A 25,387-nucleotide genomic window follows, 5' to 3' on the forward strand; every position below is an offset into this window, starting at 1 on the left:
GGAGCAACTAGATTAGTCACCACTGAATGTTCAGCACCAGTGTCGATCATGAACGCACTCCTTTTTCCCCCTATTGATACATCGACCATAGGCTCCGCTCGACCAAGGGGGATGGAGCCCGGTCGGTATCAATAGTCCTCCATGACAGTGTCAGCCAATCCTACAAAGTCCCTACCTTCTCTATCGCGGGACCTTTGCGCTGCTGGAATATACCTGTCTTCCCTAACACTTCCTCTGTTCCCATTACTCCCTCTATAACCATTACTCCCTCCGGGGCCTCCTCTACCTCTCGCTCTGCCTCTAAAGTTTCCGTAACCTGACCTAGGTCTGTCTCTCTCAGACTGTTCTCTTTGTGGACACTCGTTCCTCCAATGCCCTTCTTCCTTGCAATACGCGCACTGATTCCTACTCAAAGGCTCCCTATTCCATCTACTATCGCCTCTATCTGGGCCCCGTTTATCTACGCCTGCGATTGCTACCGCTAGCATATCAGCCTTTCTACGCATCTTGCGCTCCTCCTCTTTCTTGCTTTCTGTTTCCCTATTCATATACACCTTATTTGCTACCTCCATTAGTTGGGTGATTGACATACCTGCAAACCCTTCTAGCTTTTGTAGCTTGCGCTTAATATCTCCGTAAGCTTGGCTGACAAAGGCGGAGTTCACCATTCGGGAATTGTCTGCGTCTTCCGGATTAAAGGGGGTATACAAGCGGTATGCCTCCAATAATCGGTCATAAAAGACACTGGGCGCTTCATCGCTTTTCTGGATCACCTCAACTGTCTTCGACATGTTAATGGCTTTCTTTCCTCCGGCTTTCATGCCAGCAATTATAGCGTCTCTATAGGCTCTGAGTTGAACCATATCAGCACCATTTACGTTCCAATCGGGATCGGTGTTGGGATAGTGTGTCGCGGCCCATGCTGCTGGATTAGCTTGGTTCAAAGCACGGGCTCTATCTTCTAATGCTTTAATGGCTGCTTGATTTATTCTTGTCCTTTCCTCATTGTTAAATAAAGTCATTAGTAACTGCTGGCAATCAGCCCATGTCGGATTATGCGTCTGTACTATTGAGGTGAACAGATCAGTCATGGCTTGTGGTTTCTCAGTATACGAGGAATTATGGGTCTTCCAGTTTAAAAGATCGGTTGTGGTAAATGGGACATATACGAAGACTGGGTCAGCGTGTGCCATTTGACCTGCGGCATCGATATAAGCTGACCCGGGATTCAGACGAAGAGGCATCTGATAGTGCTTTAATTGTTGGGCACCAGTCAACTGTCGGGTTTGGATGGGGCTACGTAGAGAGGCGTCAGTCATGGGTTCCGGTCGGGGAGAGATAGGGTATGGGGATGTGGGAGGTCGGTTTTGGGAAAAGGTCGTAAATAAAACACTTCGAGCCGAGCTAGATGAAGCTTGACCGGAAGTCTGAAGTGGCGCCAAATCAGGATATTCGTTTCTAATGGGGGTGGATTCTGGTTCCGGAAGGGGAGATTTAGTACGAGGGGGGGTGGATCCTGTACTGGAGGAGGAAGCGGAAGTGGATGAGGGTAATGAGGGGAGGGGTGCAGGACTTCCTGCGTTTGCGTCACTTCTTCTTAACGGAAAGTAAGGGGGCGGCAAAGGGATCTCGGACTCAGGGGGCGTGTCCAAAATGGGCCTAACACCAGTCCTAGTGGACGAGCAAGTCCTAGCTACCATGAGGCGACACTGCTCCTCGTGGCATGTCTGGAGCCATTTTGGCGAGTCATTTACGGCCTGTCTCCAACAGTCAATATAAGGAAACTGGCCGTAAAGTTCAGGCCTACCCGATACAGCCACGTGTAAGCGCTGTACCAGAGTTGGATCCAAACTGCCACGTGGCGGCCATGCCGCAACCAAAGTAGGCCACTCCCTAGTACACAAAGTGACCAAACGTACAGGAGACATCTTTACCCCAAAATCACAAACTTTGAATCCCTTTTTAAAATTCTTAACCATACATCCTAAGGGATCCGGAATCGTTGACTGCGACGCACCCATACTTAACAATGGAACGTCGTCGACAACGAATACTATACACGCGTACTATTCAACAGTCACACCCGTTTCCTCTGGCAACAGCACCACGTGGTACGGTTACCAAGTGAAACGTACACAATAACAATAAACACTCAGGGAATTCCCGTACACACACAGCTGTTACACCAGTCACTATATAATCAATATTATGCCCTTTGGCGTAACTATACAGTCACCCACGCTATAATTCTCTATATACGAATTACCCGTCTATAACACACCCCAGTAACATCGTCTTTTACAAATAGCGGTTACAGTACGGTTAGCATAGGTCAAAGCACAAGTTAAGGTCACAATACAATTATTAGTGGTTATGGTGTTAAACATGCAATGGACGACAATGATTAGTACTTATTATATAATGTCAGTAAATATACAGGGTTATGGTACCGTGCACTATAATACAGCAACACACTATTAACACTCTCGCTAGACGGCTGAGCTCGCGCTATCTAACAAGATATACACTTTACTAAAACAATCGTTAACACATTTACAATTCCCAACTAAACTATTGGCCAGTACCTTGAATGGACTACCTAAAACTATATACACCCGTTTTGGTTAGCCACACTGCCCAATCACCACATATATAGCGAGCTAGAGAACCGAATTTACACAGGCGCCTCTTAGTCGCACTATCAAAAGTCTAGTGGGTTCCAAATTTACACGCCTTCCCACTTAGCCCAGATAGGATGAGAACTAGCGAACCGAATTTACACAGGCGCCGCTTAGTCTCCCGGTCCCTCCGACCTAGCGAACGTAATATACACCCTAGAACGCTAGTCTAGACAAGACACCGGTGTCCGGCTAGGGCTATTTACACCTGGACCCCGCCTGACTAACCAAATCAAACGGTCTGACTAAAGAGCGTTCGATCGAGCGGTGCGCCTTCGCTCCTTCCCTCCGACAGAGGGGGCAGATACACAGATTCAAAACCCCTTTGGGCCTACCGCACAATCGGTATACCCCTAGTGGGTCCTGCCGTCTAAAACAGCAGTTGTCTTACCTCCTCGTTCCTGAACCTGAGTTCACACTCATCGACGGGGACACCCCAGCACTTCTCACGTAGAGGCCGATGATCTCCTGGACAACAGACCAGTGGCGCCGAGACGAAGGGAGGTCCACGCAGAAGTTCAGGGGTGCAGCCGTAGAGAACGTGGGCAAAGATAGACCGTCTCACGCCTCTGCCTCTCAGCTACCGTTGAACGATGAGCTTCCCGGCCAATGCACCAAATGATACCGGAGAAACTGACGGAAGCCAAGCACAGAGAGATGGACACAGGTTTCTTCAGGAAGGAAGAGATTCTTTATTGGATCACCGATCGGGACTCAGAGGGACTAGCGTCACCAAAATACAGCAAAGTCTGAGTACTGAATACATAGAGTACATTCCTTATATAGCACTGTAGCTCCTCCCACAATTAACTACACCCACACATACCCTTAACCTATTTAATAAATAGAGTCTAAACTCATCCATCCGGTCTAACCACGTGGCTCATCTGATACAAAGGAGAGGGACGCGTAATTCCAGTTCTTACATTCCTGCACCTGGTCAGTACAGTGATAACAGTATCTTAGCTACGTGTAATTAACTAACTGATACTACAAACACATATACATACATATGCCTTGTGGCAATCTTAGCCTGCTAAACTTGTATTTTACTGGAATTACATCACAAAATTTGATGGCTATTAGCCCTGTGAGATCTCCCTACCCCTATACTGCGCATGCGCGGACTCCATCAGATTAAAGCCTCTCCCTGCTCCCAACACTCTCAGCCATCCAAGATTGAGGGTGAATTATGGTGGGACGGTGGGTGTTTATGTGCATTATATTGGGGGGTCTGTGCAGACCCCCAATTCTGCACAGACCCCCCAATTCTGCGCAGACCCCCCCAATATAATGCACATAAACACCCACCGTCCCACCATAATTCACCCTCAATCTTGGATGGCTGAGAGTGTTGGGAGCAGGGAGAGGCTTTAATCCGACGATCAGAGTTCGCGCATGCGCAGTATAGGGGTAGGGAGATCTCACAGGGCTAATAGCCATCAAAATTCCCTACCCCTATACTGCGCACGCGCGAACTCTGATCGTTGGATTAAAGCCTCTCTCCCTTGCCACTAGTGCGCACGCGCGCTGTACCTCCGACGGGAGTACTTTGCCGCGCGTGCGCACTGTGGCGTTAATTTACCCTACCCCGTGAAAAATCCCTACCTAGCCTAGTTGTTTGCGCCTGCGCGGCGGCGCACACCCTCCTCCTCCATTGGATGAGGGTCACTTCCGGTGCGGCTGCGTCACCGGAAGTGACGAGGGTAGGGAATTTTCACGGGGTAGGGTTTTTTGATAGAACACCTGTTCCCTTTAAAGTTGCAGGGAGTGCTGGGAGGAAGTGACTGTTACTTCCTCCCAGCATAAAGACCGCGCGGGCTGAGAACACACAGGCTGCAGGCAGCTGGGAGAGAAGGAGGACAGCTCTGCAGCTTCATACTCCAGCTTCAGACTCCCATCTGGATCAGCCAGCACCAGGAAGTCACCTCCCTGCAACCAAAAGGTATTGAAGCGGGGGTACTTAACATTCTGGAAGCTGCAATTTGTGTAAGTGTCTGTGTGTATGTTTAGGTATGTGTGTATCTTTGAGTGTCAGTGTGCATCTGTGAGTGTCAGTGTGCATCTGTGAGTGTCAGTGTGCATCTGTGAGTGTCAGTGTGTATCTGTGAGTATCTGTGAGTGTCAGTGTGTATCTGTGAGTGTCAGTGTGTATCTGTGAGTGTCAGTGTGTATCTGTGCGTGTCAGTGTGTATCTGTGCGTGTCAGTGTGTATCTGTGCGTGTCAGTGTGTATCTGTGCGTGTCAGTGTGTATCTGTGCGTGTCAGTGTGTATCTGTGCGTGTCAGTGTGTATCTGTGCGTGTCAGTGTGTATCTGTGCGTGTCAGTGTGTATCTGTGCGTGTCAGTGTGTATCTGTGCGTGTCAGTGTGTGTCTGTGCGTGTCTGTGCGTGTCTGTGCGTGTCAGTGCGTGTCAGTGCGTGTCTGTGCGTGTCTGTGCGTGTCAGTGCGTGTCTGTGCGTGTCAGTGCGTGTCAGTGTGTGTCTGTGCGTGTCTGTGCGTGTCAGTGCGTGTCTGTGCGTGTCTGTGCGTGTCTGTGCGTGTCAGTGCGTGTCAGTGCGTGTCAGTGCGTGTCAGTGCGTGTCTGTGCGTGTCTGTGCGTGTCAGTGCGTGTCAGTGCGTGTCTGTGCGTGTCAGTGTGTGTCTGTGCGTGTCAGTGCGTGTCTGTGCGTGTCAGTGAGTGTCAGTGAGTGTCAGTGAGTGTCAGTGAGTGTCAGTGAGTGTCAGTGAGTGTCTGTGAGTGTCTGTGAGTGTCTGTGAGTGTCAGTGTGTATGTTTAGGGATGTGTACATCTGTGTGTGCCAGTGTGTATCTATGTGCAGGTATGTGTGTATTTGTGTATCTATGTGTAGGTGTGTGTAGGTTTGTATGTGTGTGTGCACCTGTGTAGGTATAGGCTTGTATCTGTGGGTGTGCCAGTGTATGTGTCTGAAGGTATGTTTGTATCTGTGTGTGTGTGTGTGTGTTATTGTGTTTCCATATAACTGTGTGTGGCCGCATATGTGTACAGCCTCCTATCCACTAAACAAGAGTCCCCTATTTCTCCGGTGCAGCCCTTTTCACCCCCATCTAGCCCACTTCAGTGCCCCTCCCGAGATTTGGTTCTGGATTCGCCCCTGCCCCGGAGCATCTCCTGGCACCATAACAACTTCATTTAGATGAAGTTGTTATGATGCCTGTTGAGTCCCTTTAATGTTTGTTGTATATTTCCCATTGAACTTACAGTCATCCTTATTGCACTTACTGCATTATGAAGCCTTACAAATGTCCCTATTTAGGAGGGACAGTTCCTATTTTGGGACCAAATTTGTCTGTCCCTCTTTTCTAGGAGCTTCATATTGTTGGTGTGCCTGAGTGTATAACAGAGCTCCTCCGCAAAAATGCTCACAGTAATTTGCTTTAAAACTACAATACACGTGTTTAGAGATCAGTTGGAGTATTTAACCCCTTAAGACCGGAGGGCGTACTATTACGTCCTTTTAAAAGCGGCTCTAAACGCCGCAGGGCGTAATAGTACGCCCTCCGGTTTTTAGTAACTTACCCGGTCGCCGGTGATCCCACGCCGGCGATCGCGGTTGGGGGGACTCCCAGGGAGCCCCCCTGCGGCACATCTTCCTCCTCCGGTCCCTCCCGGTCATGTGAGAGTGAGGTCCTTGCGAGGACCTCACAATCACATGGCCGGTATAGCTGGCTGCAGCAATGCCAGCAGGGGGACTAACTGTAATGACAGTTGGTCCCCCTGCTGGCTGAAATCAAATAAAATAAATGTTAAATGTGTAAAAAAATAATAATTTATACTTAGATTATATATATATATATATATATATATATATATATATATATATAATCTAAGTATATACATATACATACACACACACATACACCGTCTAGATGTATTTTAATATTAATATATATATATATATATAATTATATATATATATATATATATATTAATATCAAATTACACGTAGACTGATACTGATTAAATATATATATAATTATTGTTATATATATATATATTTATAAATATAAAAAAAAAATATGTAAATACGTAAAAAAAAAAAAAAAAAAAATAATTAAAAATAAAATATTAAAAAATATATAGATGTGTTTTATTTCGTTCTAACTGTATTGTGATATTAATATATATATATTTATATCAAAATACACGTAGAACGAAATAATATATATATCTATATACATAAATATATACGTATATATCACTATATATATATATATACCTATATATAAATAAAAATATAAAAAAAAAAAAAAATATATATATATATATATATATATATATATATATATATAAATTCTACACATATATTTATGTAATAATTTTACATAATTAGGTATCCTAATTAATTACAATTAGCGGGACCTGCCTGACCACCCATGCCGAAAGTATAGGGAATTTAATTTGCTAGCACTATATTTAACCCTATAACTTTCCAAGACACCATAAAACCTGTACATGGGGGGTACTGTTTTACTCGGGAGACTTCGCTGAACACAAATATTAGTGTTTCAAAACAGTAAAATGTATTACAATGATGATATCGCCAGTAAAAGTGAAGTTTTTTGCATTTTTCACGCACAAACAGCACTTACAGGGACGATATTATTGCTGCAATACTTTTTACTGTTTTGAAACACAAATATTTGTGTTCAGCGAAGTCTCCTGAGTACAACAGTACCCCTCATGTACAGGTTTTATGGTGTTTTAAAAAATTACAGCGTCAAATATAAGGCTTGTGTTTAATTTTTTTCACATTAAAATTCGCCAGATTGCTTACGTTGCCTTTATGACCCTATGGTAGCCCAAGAATGAAAATTACCCCTATGATGGCATACCATTTGCAATAGTAGACAACCAAAGGTATTGCAAATGGGGTATGTCCAGTCTTTTTTAGTAGCCACTTAGTCACAAACACTGGCCAAAATTGGCGTTTTTTGCATTTTTCACACACAAACAAATACGAACGCTAACTTTGGCCAGGGCTACTATACAGTCTCAAAGGCAACGTAACCAATCTGGTGAATTTCAATTTCAAATGTAACACGCTATATTTGACCCTGTAACTTCCCAAAACACCATAAAACCTGTACATAGGGGGTACTGTTTTACACGTGATACTTTGATGAATACAAATATGTGTATTTTATTGCAGTAAAAGCAAACAGTATTATGACATTGACAGTTAAAATGTCATGTAGAACGAAAAAAAACAAAAAAAATCTTATTTTCTCCCATTTTTTTCATATTAAATTATGTTTCATAGCTAAATATTTGATATTAAATGAAAGCCCTGTTTCCCCTGAATAAAATGATATATAATAAGGGGGGTGCATTTAATATGAAAGAGGCGAATTACGGTTGGACAGACATATAGCACAAATGCCAGGTTTTGTTTACGTTTTGTTTCGTTCACAACTTGTACATTTGGCTGCGGTGTTAAGGGGTTAAGATACATTGTTTTTTTACTGTCAATGCATGGCATTTACTGTATTTGCTTCATAATCATTAAAATAAAATGTTAAAAGGCACATATATTTTATAAGAGAAGCCGCATATAACTCTCTCCAGGCCAGGAAGTAATTCTGTTTCTTATTCACATCTAAGGAGTCTGGACTTCCTCCTATGACATTGTAGACAAAACTGACAGGGTTTTATGCACAATGCACCTCCTTACTTCATAATATATGCTATGGGTGTAAGATGTTATTCTGTGGGTGTCCCTGTAAAGTTGGGGATCACTGGAAATGTTTTAATAATGGTGTATCTGGATATTCTGTGCCAGAAGGTTTTTATACAGGTATATAGACCTGGCTATCACAGGAAATCCTTACCTGCAATGTCTGGTGAGGTGAGCCATTGCAGAACCTCTTGTGTGGGAGAGGAAGGCCTGCATTAGCGATCCCCCTTCTACTTCATCTTCTCCATCATACCTACCAACTTTGCGGCCGGTATAAAGGTATAAAGGGTGCATTGCAGCTAAGCTTTCCTACAGTACTTACGGTAAATTCCATGGTAAGTTTCCATTCACGCCAATGCCCAGGTTCTTGCATGCAGCAGCAATCAGCTTGATTGGCTTGGAGTGTGTATCACACATGCTGGTTACTGGCAGAGACAAAATGAGAAATACATAAATAAATGAGCCTAGAAGTCATGTCCAAAAGGCCAGTAACACATGATTTGGACCAAAAGGTTGTTACTCTTGTTATTGTCTTGTAAGTCTTGTTAATTCACTGTTTATGTGAGCACTTTAAGCATTAAAGGGACAATATAGTCACTCAAACTACTTCATCTCATTGAAGTGGTCTGGGTTGCACTGTCCCTGTCCCACTTAGTCCTACAATGTAAATCATTGCAGTTTTGAGAAACAGGACTAAGATTCCCTCTAGTGATTGTCAGTTAGACACCCTCTAGACTAGAGGCACTTCCTAACTCATGCTGGATGTCCCCACGCTCTGCATGAGGACATCCGGTGCCAGTAATATCCCCATAGAAAAGCAGTAAAGTAATGCTTTCCTATGGGTAGGACCTAATGTGCACACCGCACATTTGTTTGCCACACATGCACCAGTTGCACATTCGTATTACCCCTACCTCCACCTCCCCTTTAGATTATATGAGAGGAGGCGGAGCACTCATTCAGGATTGAGGGACATCGGTGCTTAAATCAGGTGAGTACATAAAGGTTTTTTAAAGGAGTGGGACCAGAAGGCACTATAGTGTTAGGAATACAGATTTGTATTCCTAACACTATAGAATCCCTTTAAAATAGGGTGATTCATGAAGGCCAACCAGGTGCCATTTGTAGGTTCAAACTGCTGAATTGTATTGCTTGCCTCTTTATTTAGAATAATATCTGTTTTGTCTTGATACATCTCCCTAAATACTAATTAAATAGCAGCTAAGTCTCTAGTGTAGGGGACAGAACAGCTGGTGAGCTCAGATTTCTATTGGCTGAAGTGATATAACAAACGTTTGCAACCAAAAAATATTCCTTGGCCATCTACAACATCCATACGAAGGGAGAACATTAAAACAGGTGAAAATTTGGTTTTCCACATTAAATGTTATTATCACTTTAGATTGATATCGCACAATCTACTTTGATAATGTCGGTAAGGGTATCCTACATCGGCTGCTTCTCACACTTATTTTTAAAGTGTTTCTAAATTTTAACAGCATAAAACAAATCTTGGGATTTTAAGAAAGCACCGTGTACTTTTCAGGATTAACAGCTTTTTTTTTTTTATTCTCATGCCTGTGTTATTGTCTGATTTTACCTAATAAGCTGCTTCTACATTCATTCAGTTTCTTGCCAAACTGGTATTGTGGCAATACCATAAAACGTGTGTTTTAACCAGGGAGAATGCAAAACACTTGAAAAGTAGTGTTCTTAAAAATTCAAAATCTTCCTAAAATAATGTTTGCTTCTATAAAAGTAAAAGTGTTACTTTTCCATTTTGATTTATCTTCATTTTATGGCATTTTGAACAGATTCATTTGCATGTATGAAGTTGTTACAAAGGAACATGTTATCTGTTGAAACAATGAGTACATTACATTGGTTCAAAAGAAATCAACAAATTACCACACATGTATTTCTAATGTGTTCGACTAGAGATGACGAAATGCCAATATGCTTAAAATGCCTTCAGAGAAACAAAATAAAATGTTAAATTCTTACCTTTCGTGGGAGCTTGTTTTCCTATAAATATGTTACACAAGGATTGCAACTAGACAATGAGCATGACTCAGCCCAAAAACTCTGAATGACCTGCAGATGTGTGTGACACAGAGTGTTGTGCAAATATAAAGGAAATGGCCAGGGGGTGGAGCACCATTTTCATCTGGGAGTTTTTATTTTATCTTTTCTGTTCTTTTTTTTTTTTTTTTTTTTTTTTTAAATGGCAGCTCAGTTCTGCTTGTTTGTAATTTCAAACAAAAAGTATAAAAGGGGAAGGCATGCTTGAATGGATTAATGTAGAGCGTATCTCTGATTTAGATCTAGTCAGAAGATACTATAGAATTGGATCAGCTGACTATGCTGCCAAACAAGAAAAAAAAAAGACGTGATCTCATTTTAGAAGGTGGATATACGAGTTGTCATGCATGAAATTACAATGTTACAGAAACGGTAATAAATAGATATACTGTAAAGACTAAATCATCAATGGGATTCAGAATTACTCAGGATATGCATATTACCTCTATGGACAAATGAGTATAATAACATTAAAGTATAATAAATATTGCAGTAAGTTGATAAGAATCACCAGTATTCAAACACTTCAAATTTTATTAGTTCTTTTACATTGTATTATGTCTTAGGGAATGAGTCCCATTCCCATATTTACATTTCTTAAAGAAAAAATATTTTTATTTACGTAGATAATGTATTTAAAAATACATACAAAAACTAACTAGACGTGGACAGATGAACTGCTCAGTTACAGAAGGCTCCAAAAGCATTCTACAAAGTCTGGGAGCCTTGGTTGGATGGAGAAAACTAGCATGAGCTCAGTTCACTTATGAAACACTGACCTATCCCAAATATTAAACTCTTTCTCGGGGCTATCCATCTCCCTAAGAGACCCCCTGTGTTCAACCCCATTGCTCCCTTACCTTCCTGCTCCGTTTATCTAGAGCAGAGACCCACATTTTCTCATTAGAGTACCCTATCACTTTATGCTTTCCTCTCCTCAATGTACAAAGTTATCCCTGCCTAATCCCCCCTCTCCCTGAAGATACTTCCCACAACCATACCCTTCATACTTTAAATGGAATTGGGAAAAGGGTGAACCCAAGTACTCGTTGAAATCATCGGTTTATGCTTAAAAGAGGAAATACCTAATTCACTCAAATAAGACCTCCACAAACTTTATCTCCTTTGAATGTTTATATGAATCAAGTTATTCACTATGTACTATGCAATACTCAATATAAATGCCCTTAGATGCAGGTATTACACACATACTGCTCATTCTGTTAGCGAAATAAGAAATAATAAAGAATAGGAATGTTGCGGAACCATGTATGACTATAATTTGAGTTGTATCATATATCTAAAGTACTTGACATTTTTGTTATGTTTTCTTTGATCTACCTGAAATTGTAAAAACATTTAAATAAAAATAAAATTATATATATATATATATATATATATATATATATATAGGGGCGGAGCTTGCTGCCGAGCGGACAAGACATGTACTGTGCTGGCTCTCACATTTGGCACTGATAAACTGATTAAATTCTAAACCTAACGGCAACTCTAAGTGCAGTTGTGCGTGGCCTTAGCAGAGGAAGTACCGGTGGTACCTCACAAGCAACTTTCTGACACAAACAACCTGACACAGAGATTTGAGGCCTACTCGTGACATAGCTGGGGAGAGGGGGCCTCTTTCCTCGCTCTTCAGTTGTCCATGGGACCCCCGAATACTGCCTATCCCCCCCTGTGGACCATTCTGGGTTTTCCCGGTCCCTACCGGTGAGCCCCCCAATTTACTCTTGTGGACTTTATAAAACATCCACAATGCTGGAGACTGCAGTCTACTAGGCAAGATGGCTGACTTCCAAGAGGGTGCTCGAACACAAGTTAGCCATCTCTGGGTGCAGAGACATGGATGCAAGCATTCAACAGAATCTGTGCCCGATTCTGGACCAAGATGACAAGCAGACAAGCAAATGCCTCACCAAGGGATCAGCACATCCAGATTGAGCCCAGGTCTGTTAGAAGCAAAGACTAGATGAAGTACCCGAAGTGCACCATACGCAGAGTCTTGAAAGGGAAGATGGTGACACTGGTCCTGCAGCCTACACATCAACGCCGCCAGGCTAACATGCCACCCAATGGCAACTTCACAGCACGGCACTCTGGTTGGGGCCACATCTATGCGCACAAGTCGCACCGTCAGAGGGTACCCGCTCAGAGAGGTCGGCCGCATGCCGAAGGGACCCAGAAACACTAAGCCGGGTTATGGTCCGTACCAGAGCCCTGGCAGAAAAACACATGAGTGCATTGGCACCCATGACTAGTGGGGCCCCCACACAAGGCTAAATGGCTATTTTGCATCTGCAGCCTCCCATCTCTCAGTATCAGCTAAGCAGCCCTCAGAAACGCTCACAAGACGCATGCAATGCTTGCGGTACCTACTTACTATGTTGACGCTCATGTCTTAACAGGCAATCCAGTGGTTATAATCTCTTGTCATTTATGTAGACCATTTTCTTTTCTTTTAAGTTTTTTAGCTATGCTTCTTTAGACTAACATGAACACATATACATACACATGCACATACATATACATACACACATATACTTTTTTTTATATATATATATATATATATATATTTCAGATAGGTACGTTAACATTGTATAGCTATTAAAACTATTACAAAGTGTGCATAACTTAAAGTTCTCTCTATCATCATTAATACAATATGTCTTCTATTCATTTCTCCAACGGAAGGAGAGAAGAAAAACAAAACAAAAAACAATGGGATTAACCTTTATTACCTCCTATATTTCCCGATTTCCTCCCACCCCCTCCCCATCCCTATCCTAATTATCACTATCATAACTCTAATAAACTCACTTATCTAATGTACCTTATCTTTATTTGTAGACAGAGAGAGAGCCCTTTAGTCTCTTTGATCAAACTACTGTCTTCAACTATTTTGTTAAGTTTTATGAGTTTTATCTATCCAGTTGTCCCAATATTTTATTTGCGTGTAGCGTTTTTTTAAGCTCACCATTTCTATTTTTTGCTTGCCAAATTACTTGTATTATCACTTCTCGTATAGATGGGGTTAGTACTTTTTTCCACTTCCATGCTATCCGTAATTTAGCTGCTGTGATGATATGTAAAATGAACATTGAATCCTTTATCTTCACTTGTGACTTATTTTAATTTCATAGAATTATTCCCGGCTCCATTGCCAGTTTATTTCCTGTCATAAGGTCAATTAGTGTAATTCTAACTTTCCAGTAAATATATGTAGGTTGGCAGTACCATCATATGTGTAATAGAGTACCCTTATCCAGGACCGCCATCAGGGGGTGACGGACTGCTCTCGCAGTCCCGGGCCCCACTTTCCCTCTCTGCACACATAGATAGCGAATATCACTATCTATGTGTGCAGCCGTGGGCCCCCGGCTCCCTGTTACTGCAGAGGGGGCCCAGCACACAGCTTCTTCACACGCAGTTCATTGCCTCCAATAACTCTCGCGAGACCCGCGGCCTTCTGAGCGTTGTCACGGGTTACCATGGGTCTCGCGAGAGTTATTGGAGGCAATGAACTACATGTGAAGAAGCTGTGTCCTGGGCCCTCTCTGCAGTAACAGGGAGCCGGGGGCCCCCCATGCCACCGGACCACCAGGGATGGAATCTCTCCCCTCCCTGGAGACAGGTAAGCAGAGAGGGGGGAATAACATTTAATTTAATATAAAATTAATTTGAAAATGCCCCTTTCTCCACCCCTCCCCCTCCGCAGATTGCACATTTACACACACACTACATCCACTCCACTGACACACACACTGCATCCACTACACTGACACACACTGCATACACTCCACTGACACACACACTGCATCCACTCCACTGACACACACACTGCATACACTACACTGACACACACTGCATACACTACACTGACACACACACACACTGCATACACTACACTGACACACACACTGCATACACTAGAACAACACACACACTGCATCCACTACACTGACACACACACTGCATACACTACACTGACACACACACTGTATACACTAGTACAACACACACACTGCATACACTACACTGACACACACACTGCATACACTAGTACAACACACACTCTGCATCCACTACACTGACCCACACACTGCATACACTACACTGACACACACTCTGCATACACTACACTGACACACACACTGCATACACTACACTGACACACACTGCATACACTAGTACAACACACACACTGCATACACTACACTGACACGCACACTGCATACACTAGTACAACACACACTGCATACACTACACTGACACATACACTGACACACACACACTGCATACACTACACTGACACACTCTGCATACACTAATACAATACACTACACTGACACACACTCTGCATACACTACACTGACACACTGCATTCATTACACTGACACACACATTGCATACCCTAGTACAACACACGCACACTGCATACACTAATACAACACACACTGCATACACTACCCTGACACACACTCTGCATACACTAGTACAACACACACTATACATTCACTACACACTAACACACTCTCTGCATTCACTACACTAACACACACACACACTCTGCATTAACTACACATTAACACACACTCTGCATTCACTGCACTAACACACACACTACATTCATTATACAGACACACACTCTGCATTCACTACACACTAACACACTCTGCATTCACTACATACTAACACACTCTGCATTCATTACACTAACACACATTCTGCATTCACTACACTAACAAACTCTGCATTCATTACACTAACACACTCACACACTCTGCATTCATTACACTAACACACACTCTGCATTCAGTACACAAACACACACTGCATTCACTACACTAACACACACTCTGCATTCATTACACTAACACACACACTGTATTCACTACACTAACACACACACACCCTGCATTCATTACACTAACACACACACTGTATTCACTACACTAACACACACTCTGCATTTACTATACTGACACACACTCTGCATTCACTACACTGACACACACACTCTGCATTAACTATACACACAGCATCCACTACACAAACATCCTGTATTCACAGTACACACACTACATCCACCACACATTGAAACACTCTGCATTCACTATACAGAGACACTGTGTCTAATACACACCCTACATCCACTACAGACACTGCATCCACTAAACACATTGCATCTAGTACATACAAACACTACATCCACTACACAAACACACACTACATCACTGTACACACACTACAGCCACTACTCAAACACACTCTGCGTTCACTATACACACTGCATCCGCTACACAAACACACACTCTGCATTCACTGCACAAACAGTATCTAATACACACAAACACTACATATATTACACAATTTAATTCACTTCCACTATACACACCACATTCAGTCCCGCATCATTGTCAGCGGACTAGGTAGGGCGTGGGTGGGCCCGGGGGAGAACAGATGGGGGGCCCCAGACCTTGTGCTTTGTCAGGGGCCCCAAAATTTACACCACCAACATCGCTCAGATGTATTTAGGTATATTTTATTTGAAAAATTCGGTGTTAAGAATCATCTATTCAAAATATTAAACTGCAAATCTGTCATATTTAAGCAGTGGACGTGTTTATATAATTTATCGAACATATCGAACACATATTGAACACATATACATACATGCACATGAACCCATATACACAAATATAAATGCCAGCCACATATATAAGCATACATGCCTTCAGGGCCGGCGCTTGCATTAGGCCTATTAGGCAGTGGCCTAGGGCGCTCTGAAAGAGGGTGGGGCCAGCAGGAGCTATAATATTCATCTGAACACTCCTTGGGTATATGCTGCCGTGTGCCCCTCCCACTGTGATAGCTGCCGGCAGGGCCCTCCCCTCACTGCTTCTACCCTCCTCCTGACAAGTAGGCTCTTTACAATGTTTTCAGATACCTTCTCTATTATGCCAGTAAAGCAGTAATCCTGCCCCCCATACCCGCTCACAAATCATTAACCACTCCCCTCTAGTAACAGATCCTGCCTTTCCCCGCCCCAAACATTTTATCCTCGCCCCCAGTCTGCCTCTGCCCCCTCCTCCTAAAACCCTATCTACACTCACCTTAGATCCTTAGCACAAGGGCAGAGCTTACAATCATGTTCTGCTCCCCCTGTCATGGTCCTACATAGAAACATAGAAACATAGAATGTGACGGCAGATAAGAACCATTCGGCCCATCTAGTCTGCCCAGTTTTCTAAATACTTTCATTAGTCCCTGGCATTATCTTATAGTAAGGATAGCCTTATGCCTATCCCACGCATGCTTAAACTCCTTTACTGTGTTAACCTCTACCACTTCAGCTGGAAGGCTATTCCATGCATCCACTACCCTCTCAGTAAAGTAATACTTCCTGATATTATTTTTAAACCTTTGTCCTTCTAATTTTAGACTATGTCCTCTGGTTGTGGTAGTTTTTCTTCTTTTAAATATAGTCTCCTCCTTTACTGTGTTGATTCCCTTTATGTATTTAAATGTTTCTATCATATCCCCCCTGTCTCGTCTTTCCACCAAGCTATACATGTTAAGATCCTTTAACCTTTCCTGGTAAGTTTTATCCTGCAATCCATGAACCAGTTTAGTAGCCCTTCTTTGAACTCTCTCTAAGGTATCAATATCCTTCTGAAGATATGGTCTCCAGTACTGTGTACAGTACTCCAAGTGAGGTCTCACCAGTGTTCTGTACAATGGCATGAGCACTTCCCTCTTTCTACTGCTAATACCTCTCCCTATACAACCAAGCATTCTGCTAGCATTTCCTGCTGCTCTATTACATTGTCTGCCTACCTTTAAGTCCTCAGAAATAATCACCCCTAAATCCCTTTCCTCAGATGTTGAGGTTAGGACTCTATCAAATATTCTGTACTCTGCCCTTGGGTTTTTACGTCCAAGATGCATTATCTTGCACTTATCCACATTAAATGTCAGTTGCCACAACTCTGACCATTTTTCTAGTTTACCTAAATCATTTGCCATTTGGCTTATCCCTCCTGGAACATCAACCCTGTTACATATCTTAGTATCATCCACAAAAAGACACACCTTACCATCAAGACCTTCTGCAATATCACTAATAAAAATATTAAAGAGAATGGGTCCAAGTACAGATCCCTGAGGTACCCCACTGGTGACAAGCCCAAGCTTCGAATATACTCCATTGACTACAACCCTCTGTTGCCTGTCACTCAGCCACTGCCTTACCCATTCAACAATATTGGAATCCAAACTCAAAGATTGCAGTTTATTGATAAGCCTTCTATGTGCAACAGTGTCAAAAGCCTTACTGAAATCTAGGTAAGCAATGTCTACTGCACCACCCTGATCTATAATTTTAGTTACCCAATCAAAAAAATCAATAAGATTAGTTTGGCATGATCTCCCTGAAGTAAACCCATGTTGTCTCTGATCTTGAAATCCATGTGTTTTTAGATGTTCAACAATCCTATCCTTTAACATGGTTTCCATCACTTTCCCCACTACTGAAGTAAGGCTTACTGGCCTATAGTTGCCCGACTCCTCCCTGTTACCTTTCTTGTGAATGGGCACAACATTCGCTAACTTCCAATCTTCTGGGACTACTCCTGTTAACAATGATTGGTTAAATAAATCTGTTAATGGTTTTGCTAGTACACCACTAAGCTCTTTTAAAAGCTTTGGGTGTATTCCATCAGGTCCCATTGACTTATTTGTCTTTACTTTTGACAGTTGAAATAGAACCTCTTCCTCTGTAAACTCACGTGTAATAAATGACTCATTTATCCTTTTTTTTAACAGAGGTCCCTTTCCTTCATTTTCCGCTGTAAATACCGAACAAAAATATTCATTGAGGCAGTCAGCTAGACCTTTATCCTCATCTACATACCTTCCTTCTTTTGTTTTTAATCTAACTAATCCTTGTTTTACTTTTCTTTTCTCATTTATGTATCTAAAAAAAGTTTTGTCCCTGGACCGCTTGAGGATCTGGTGGGCCTATTAACAGACTGCAACCATGTCAGCAGAAGAGGTACTACAGAGAGTGACTAGGCTGCAGCCTGCGCTCCTGAGCATGTGAGGGAGGGCAGCTGGGGGTGGGGAGGGTGGGGTTTTGTGTGTGCTTTATAGGCGATGTGTTTGCGTATTAGGCAGTGTGTGTTTATTAGACAGTTTCTGTGTGTGTGTGTGTATTAGACAGTGTGTTGGGATGAGGTAGTTTGTGTGTGAGTAAGAGGCAGTTGTCTGTGTATTTGAGGCAGTTGTCTGTGAGTATATGAATTAGGCAGTGTGTGTGTGTATGAGGCAGATTGTATGTGTTGGTGTATGTATGTATTTGGCAGTTTTTTTGTGTGTGCATTAGGCAGTTTGTGTGCATGTATTTATAATGCACTTTCTGTGTGTGTATTTGGCTGTATACCTGTGTGTATGTATGTATTAGGTAGTGCGTGTTTTTATATGTATAAGGCAGTTTGTTTGTTGGTGTGTGTATGTATAAGGAAGTTTGCCAAGATAGAGGAATACTCCACACACACAAAGTATTTTAGCTAGCTGAAGTGCTTTGTATGTCTAGAGTTTGTCATTTTTCAGTTTATAAAATGGATAATTTCAATAGAATTCAAACCCTTTATAACTGGGGGCAAAGACACCTCTCTCTCTGCCACACAGCTAGGAAGGATTTATTCCACTTCTTTTAGCTACACAATGCCTCCTTTTCAACATGATCCCAAGTGCCATCCCACGAGACACACAGCATTTAATCATATCCCAAGAACTACAAAAAATGCCAAACACTAGAAAACAAAGACAATTCCATCGCTACAAAGAACATTATCAATAGAAATTAGCCAATAGAAATTTTGTAGTAATGACGCATAGATTAAAGGGCACATCCCCCTAATTCACCTGGGTCTGTGACGACTACAGAGACACTAAATGGGAAATTACTATGTAATGTGCATGAAACTTTCAATAAAAAACTAAACATGAAAGAAAAAACAATTTATAACCTATGAACAGGTTAGAGCTGAAACCAATATAGTAACCCCTCAGTAAGCATTTTATAAGGAGAGGAAAACAACTAGCCACACTTAAAGGTCCACTATAGTCACCAGAACAACTACAGCTTAGTAGTGTAGTTGTTCTGGTGAGTAGAGCATGTCCCTGTAGGCTTTTTGCAGTAAACACTATCTTTTCATAGAAAAGCACTTACAGACTGCAATAAAGGTAAGATTTTACTATATTTAGTGGGGCAAATGGGGGAGGGGGGGAGTGTGTTTTACCCTTATGGGTTCAGGAATACATGCTTGTGTTTGTGTGGTTGGAGATATTCTGGAGAGTTTTACAGAAGCTTCAACTGTCTAAGAGTTGTGCTAAGAGTTTTTCTTTTCTACTGTTACAGTTAAGATTCATCTGTAGGAAAAGGTTACTGACTGCACAAGGTTTGATTTCCTGTTGGTAATTACAAGGCATTTGATTTGATTAGTTAGCTACTTGCTATTGATTGCTGTTTAATTAGCTATTGTGTGCAAATAAGCAGAGGCCTACCCAGGTGTTAAACATTCCTAATGGGTGGTGATTTTAGGAGTATATAAGGGTTGTTGTCATTAGCTTGGCTAATATAGCTTGGTTGCTTCATCTAAGTGTTGCAAATACAGGCAATTCCACTGTTTAAATGGAATTTAGAAAGATCTGCTGAGGAGCTATAGCACTGTTTGAACCCCAACACTGCTTTTTCTTCTTTCATTTTTTTTAACCCACCAACACTTGCTTGTTTGTGGTGATTTATTCTAGTAACAAACCTTTCTCTTTGGCTTACTAGGGATGTATTGTGGGGATACATCTTAAGTATGATGTTAGTGGGACAATTGCGTGTTTTATTTCTAGCTTTTGATTGTTGAGTTAGAAATAGAGAGATATGCTCACAAACCCCAGTAGTTGGACATACAGAAAGAGAGAATTCAGCATAGAGACATTCACATATACATTTACAAATGTGAGAACAGTTGGGAATTCAAAGTGAATTTTAAATCTAAAGCCAAAGTAGCCAAACTGAAAAAAGTACATACTTTTGCCACCTGCAAAATTACAGACCCATTGCCCTAATAAATGTTGACATGAAGATCTATTCTGCAATTATTGCGACTAGAATAAAAACCGTTATCGATAAACTGATCCATCGAGATCAAATTGGGTTTGTGCCAGGTCGTATGTCCTCCAATAATACTAGAAGAATAATAGACATATTGGATATCGCTAATAGATCCAATATTCCCCTCCTGACCCTGTCTCTAGACGCTGAGAAAGCGTTCGACAGGGTCGGGTGGGGATACCTCACGGAGACACTGACTGCGTTTGGTTTCCAGGGCAGAATTTGTAATGCAATTATGGCATTGTATTCCAACCCCTCTGCTAGGACAGTGGGCCCCAACATCTTAGCTGGATGGTTCCCACTCCGAAATGGTACCAGACAGGGATGCCCACTATCCCCACTTTTATATATTTTAACTCTGGAGCCTTTGGCTATCGCTATAAGGAATAATTATAATATTAAAGGATTCCCTATTGCGCACACCGAATTAAAAATATCTTTATATGCGGATGACGCATTGATATCATTGACCTCACCAGAATCATCTTTGCCTTTTCTTATGCAAGAAATAGAATCTTACAGTTTGATTTCCAATTTCAAGCTTAATATCTCGAAATCTACTGCCTTGTATACCAATCTATCACAGAATGCGGTTAAGAGATTATCGGATCTATATAATTTCATCTGGTCTAATAAGGAAATAGAATATCTTGGGATTACTATATCAGCAGAGATTGAGGATATAATGGAGATCAATATTCTTAGAATGATCAAAGAAATGAATTATAAATTACAAAAGTGGAAAAATTTGGAGACTACCTGGATCGGCAGAATTAACACTATAAACTCATATATATTGCCAAAGTGGTCCTACCTATTTTCCATGGTACCTATGAAAATTCCAAGGTCTTGGCTAAGTATGATTCAATCATATTTTTCCAAGTTTATATGGAAAAACAAAAAAAACAAGAATTAGTTCTAAAATCTTGTCTAAGAGAATAACGAATGGGGGCTTAAATTTTCCTAATATTATTACCACTTATTATGCAAATATGATAAGACATATATTCTGTCTTCAAGACCCACAATTTCTAGAGGAACCTTGGCATATTTTGGAGTCACAGGTTGTGATGCCCAATAAATTGGAACTCTTGATATGGAAGGAACTACTGGGTAAATTCCAATTTTTTACGCAGATTGAATCATATATACTCAGCCAATCGTTAAACACCTGGCAAGAAATCAAAAAATTGTTGGGTTATGTAAACAAGATACCAAAGACTTGTTCTATAGCGGTAATTGAGCAGAATGTAACTGACTTATCCTTGAATATTTGGTTTGAACACGGTATAGATACTATTTCTGATATTATGATTGACAATAGATTGATATCATTTCAACACATCGTAGATACCTATAAAATTCCATCTAGAGAAATCTTTACGTATTTAAGGATTAAACATTACTTACACTCCTCTATTATTGATAATAAATCTACAATTTCTAACCAATTGGAAAACATATTTTGTAATAGATCCAAGAAAAAAGTCACATCATTGGCGAATGTCCTGTTAAAAGAAATAGGTCAGATACCTTTAAAGATCATAGATTACTGGGAAAAAGAATTAGACATATCAATATCAGAAAAACAATGGTGCTCATCTATTTCTTACTTAACAAAATATATACATGGTATAAATTTGGTAGAATGCCATTTTAAATTAATATATAAATGGTACTATACTCCATCTAGACTATCAAAGATGTACCCACAATCACAGAATATATGTTGGAGGTGTGGGTCGTTCGTTGGGACATATATACATACCTGGTGGGAATGTCCGATTGTAAAGATATTATGGTCATGGACCTACGATGTTTTGTATGAGTTGTCTCATAAAAGATTGGAACAAAATCCAGCTGTAGCGATTTTACATTATAACTGGAATTTGGACACACAAAAAACTAAATGCATAGCATCTCATTGTTTTGTGGCTGCCAAAATTATAATCGCTAGAAACTGGAAATCATCTATTCCCTTCCAAAAAATACATCTTATTAACCAAATCAAATACCAACTCACGATGGAAAATAATCTTACCAATAACATATCGAGCTCAACTCTTAAAAAAGGTATTTACAAATTGTGGTTAAACAAAGTGATATCAATCTATCAATGAAAATGGGCAGCCCCCTATCACTTGTTAACTATAATAGTATTGTAATGATCTAAAGGTGGTGAAAAAACGGGCAATCCTTTTACATTTTTATAACCTAATGTCAAGCTATGAATGAAAATGGGCAACCCCCCACTATTTGTTAATTATAACAGTATAGTAATGATCTAAAGGTGGTGAAAAAACGGGTAATTCTATTACACTTTTATACCCTAATGTCAAGAGGAATGGGAACTGTGGGTCTGACCTACTAATATCTACTACTTCTATGTATAGAAACATTGATATAGTCCCGGACGATCATTAGTTGTCCCTCATCAAGATGTTTTATTAGATAGGACTATAATACTTAATTTGCCTAAAGGAACAACCAGAGATAGTTATCGTTATCAATGCAAAACAATTTAAGACTCAATGATGTCCACCCTAAACAATATGGCCTCCCCGTTTACTAAATCCCGGCCCATACTGAAGTAACAATATGCACAATTACTATGTACTTTTTTCTTCTTTACTCCTGACTGATGATTACTAGCTGGGAACGATCTATCTTTCAGTCTGAAAGTATGAATGAATGTGTGAAAGATGTATTAATTTTTTTAGTAAGTCAGTCAAAGTACGCTTTATGATGTATTTTTTTACGATATTCTTTATAACAGGACAATACATTTGTGATTTGAATATGATGTAAACTAAAACTAAAAACCACAAATGCTTTTGATACGTTTAACGAATATCATCTAATATACTGGCTGCCTGTACAAAACAAAATTATTAAATAAAGATGATTAAAACAAACAAAAAAAAAAACATGGCAACATTCCATTCTTTGTGTGTTATGAGTTTAACCCCTTAAGGACCAAACTTCTGGAATAAAAGGGAATCATGACATGTCACACATGTCATGTGTTTAAGCAGACTGTGATTGTCTATTGTTGTGACTTAGATGATGATCAGCTCACATTTTATGACCAATTTGTGCAGAAATCCATATCATTCCAAAGGGTTCACATACTTTTTCTTGCAACTGTATTTATATGCATGTTTTTTTTTTTTCTCTTATCTGTCTCTTGTGGATTCTTCCCTCATCTATATTCCTCTCCTCACGGACTCTCCCGACCTCCATACCTTCCCTCCTCTCGAGGGTTTTTTATCTCCCTTTTACCTTCTACCCGTCAGCATTTTTCCACCGTCGGACTGTTTGTCCTTTTTACCTTACTTCCCACATGTACTGAGGGTAACGCTCACCCTCCTCCCATCCGCTCTCCCTTGGGGCCCCTCAGCCGCCTATATGTTTTTTGCCACCTATATGTTTTTTGCCATATTTTGTGCCACCTATATGTATATATACATAACTGGGTGAGGCCCAGTACAAAGCCCAATATACCCTTCTAGGGGAGTCTGGTATTGCTGATACCACACACTTTGGATTAACATACTCACCCTGCTGGGGTGCTTAACTCTGTTATTCTATATATACTTATACCCTGCTGGGGTTCTACGGGTACTGCTGGTACCACCACTTATTGTGACCTATTCTACAGGCTGACCCCTAGCCCCACATACACCCTGTGCCAAGTATTTTGATTCATACCGGTCCTGCTCATAATCATTATGGAAACATCCCAGAGCCCTTCGGTTTTCCAGGCAATGATTACTGAAGCCATCTCCGCCTCTATGGAGAAAGCGCTTTCCAGGCTAATGACGGCATCAGCCGATCAAACCACAAAAACCACTAAAGCCCAACACCATGACTACGATTCTGAGGCGTCAGAGTCGCACGCTCAGTCTGACTCCCGGCCTAGCAAACACCACTGGAAGGGCGAAAAGGGGAACGATAACCCAGGCAAAGGTAAGGCTCCAGCCAAACGCCACAAGCCGGCCCCTCCTATCCCCGTCCCACGACATTATTACTCCTTGGATGAGGGGGAAGACCACACACGTTCCATGGCTGTGCTGGACGAGTGGCAGGCCGCGGATTCTGATTCGCAGAATGATGACTGGGGTTCAGACACCAGATCCCATACTGGTTTCTTACGAGGTACGTTCTTGGACGACATCCAACTGCCGGACGACCTCACACCCACCCAAGAAGCAGGGGAAGCCATACTGGACCCCACGGGGCAATGTCTCTTCGACCCTCGAAACATACGACATCCGCGCTCGGGGGACTGGACCCCACCCGAGCACCTCTCTAAATTTATGCATCTGTGGCTCTGCAAACCGCTGGACAAAACGATGCGCAACCGCCTACGCTCCGAATGCACTCGCCCTTCGCTCCCCGACCACGTGGCTCAGACTCCGGAATTCAACCAGGTCATGACCACCTTTATGTCTCGGTGTTGCCGAGAGTTCAGGACAAGCTGCTGGACTCCATTGGCCCACTTTCCCACATCATGTATTTGGCGGAAGATGCATTTGCAAGGGCTGACCAGTTTGATGCCAGCATGGGCACATGACATAAGAGAATGGGCACAAAGGTGCTTCTGTTTCGTTGGTAAAGTCAGCGTAGCCCTCTCCTCTGAGAGACATAAAGCAGCATTGCGCCGCATAGACGGTAAGCTGGAGGAATTGGGCACCAAGGAGTTAGGACCGCTGGCACAGGGCAAATTGTTCAGGGAAGC

At 41.6% G+C, this 25,387-nt stretch overlaps 1 protein-coding gene across 3 annotated transcripts in view; it reads right to left on the bottom strand.

Annotated features, from left to right (window-relative positions):
• LOC134600973 (dihydrofolate reductase-like) overlaps nt 1-25,387 on the bottom strand; it is a 70,231-nt gene that overhangs the window by 38,384 nt on the left and 6,460 nt on the right. For 2 of the 3 annotated variants that reach the window (XM_063445373.1, XM_063445372.1), the window contains exon 2: nt 8,701-8,803. In XM_063445373.1, the coding sequence (XP_063301443.1) occupies nt 8,701-8,795 (95 nt within the window). In that variant the 5' untranslated portion in view covers nt 8,796-8,803. Of the gene's footprint in view, nt 1-8,700; nt 8,804-10,382; nt 10,461-25,387 lie in introns of those variants that run through there. The other variant, XM_063445371.1, reaches the window with a different exon arrangement.

Source organism: Pelobates fuscus, chromosome 3, assembly GCF_036172605.1.
Source record: "Pelobates fuscus isolate aPelFus1 chromosome 3, aPelFus1.pri, whole genome shotgun sequence".
NCBI lineage: Eukaryota > Metazoa > Chordata > Amphibia > Anura > Pelobatidae > Pelobates > Pelobates fuscus.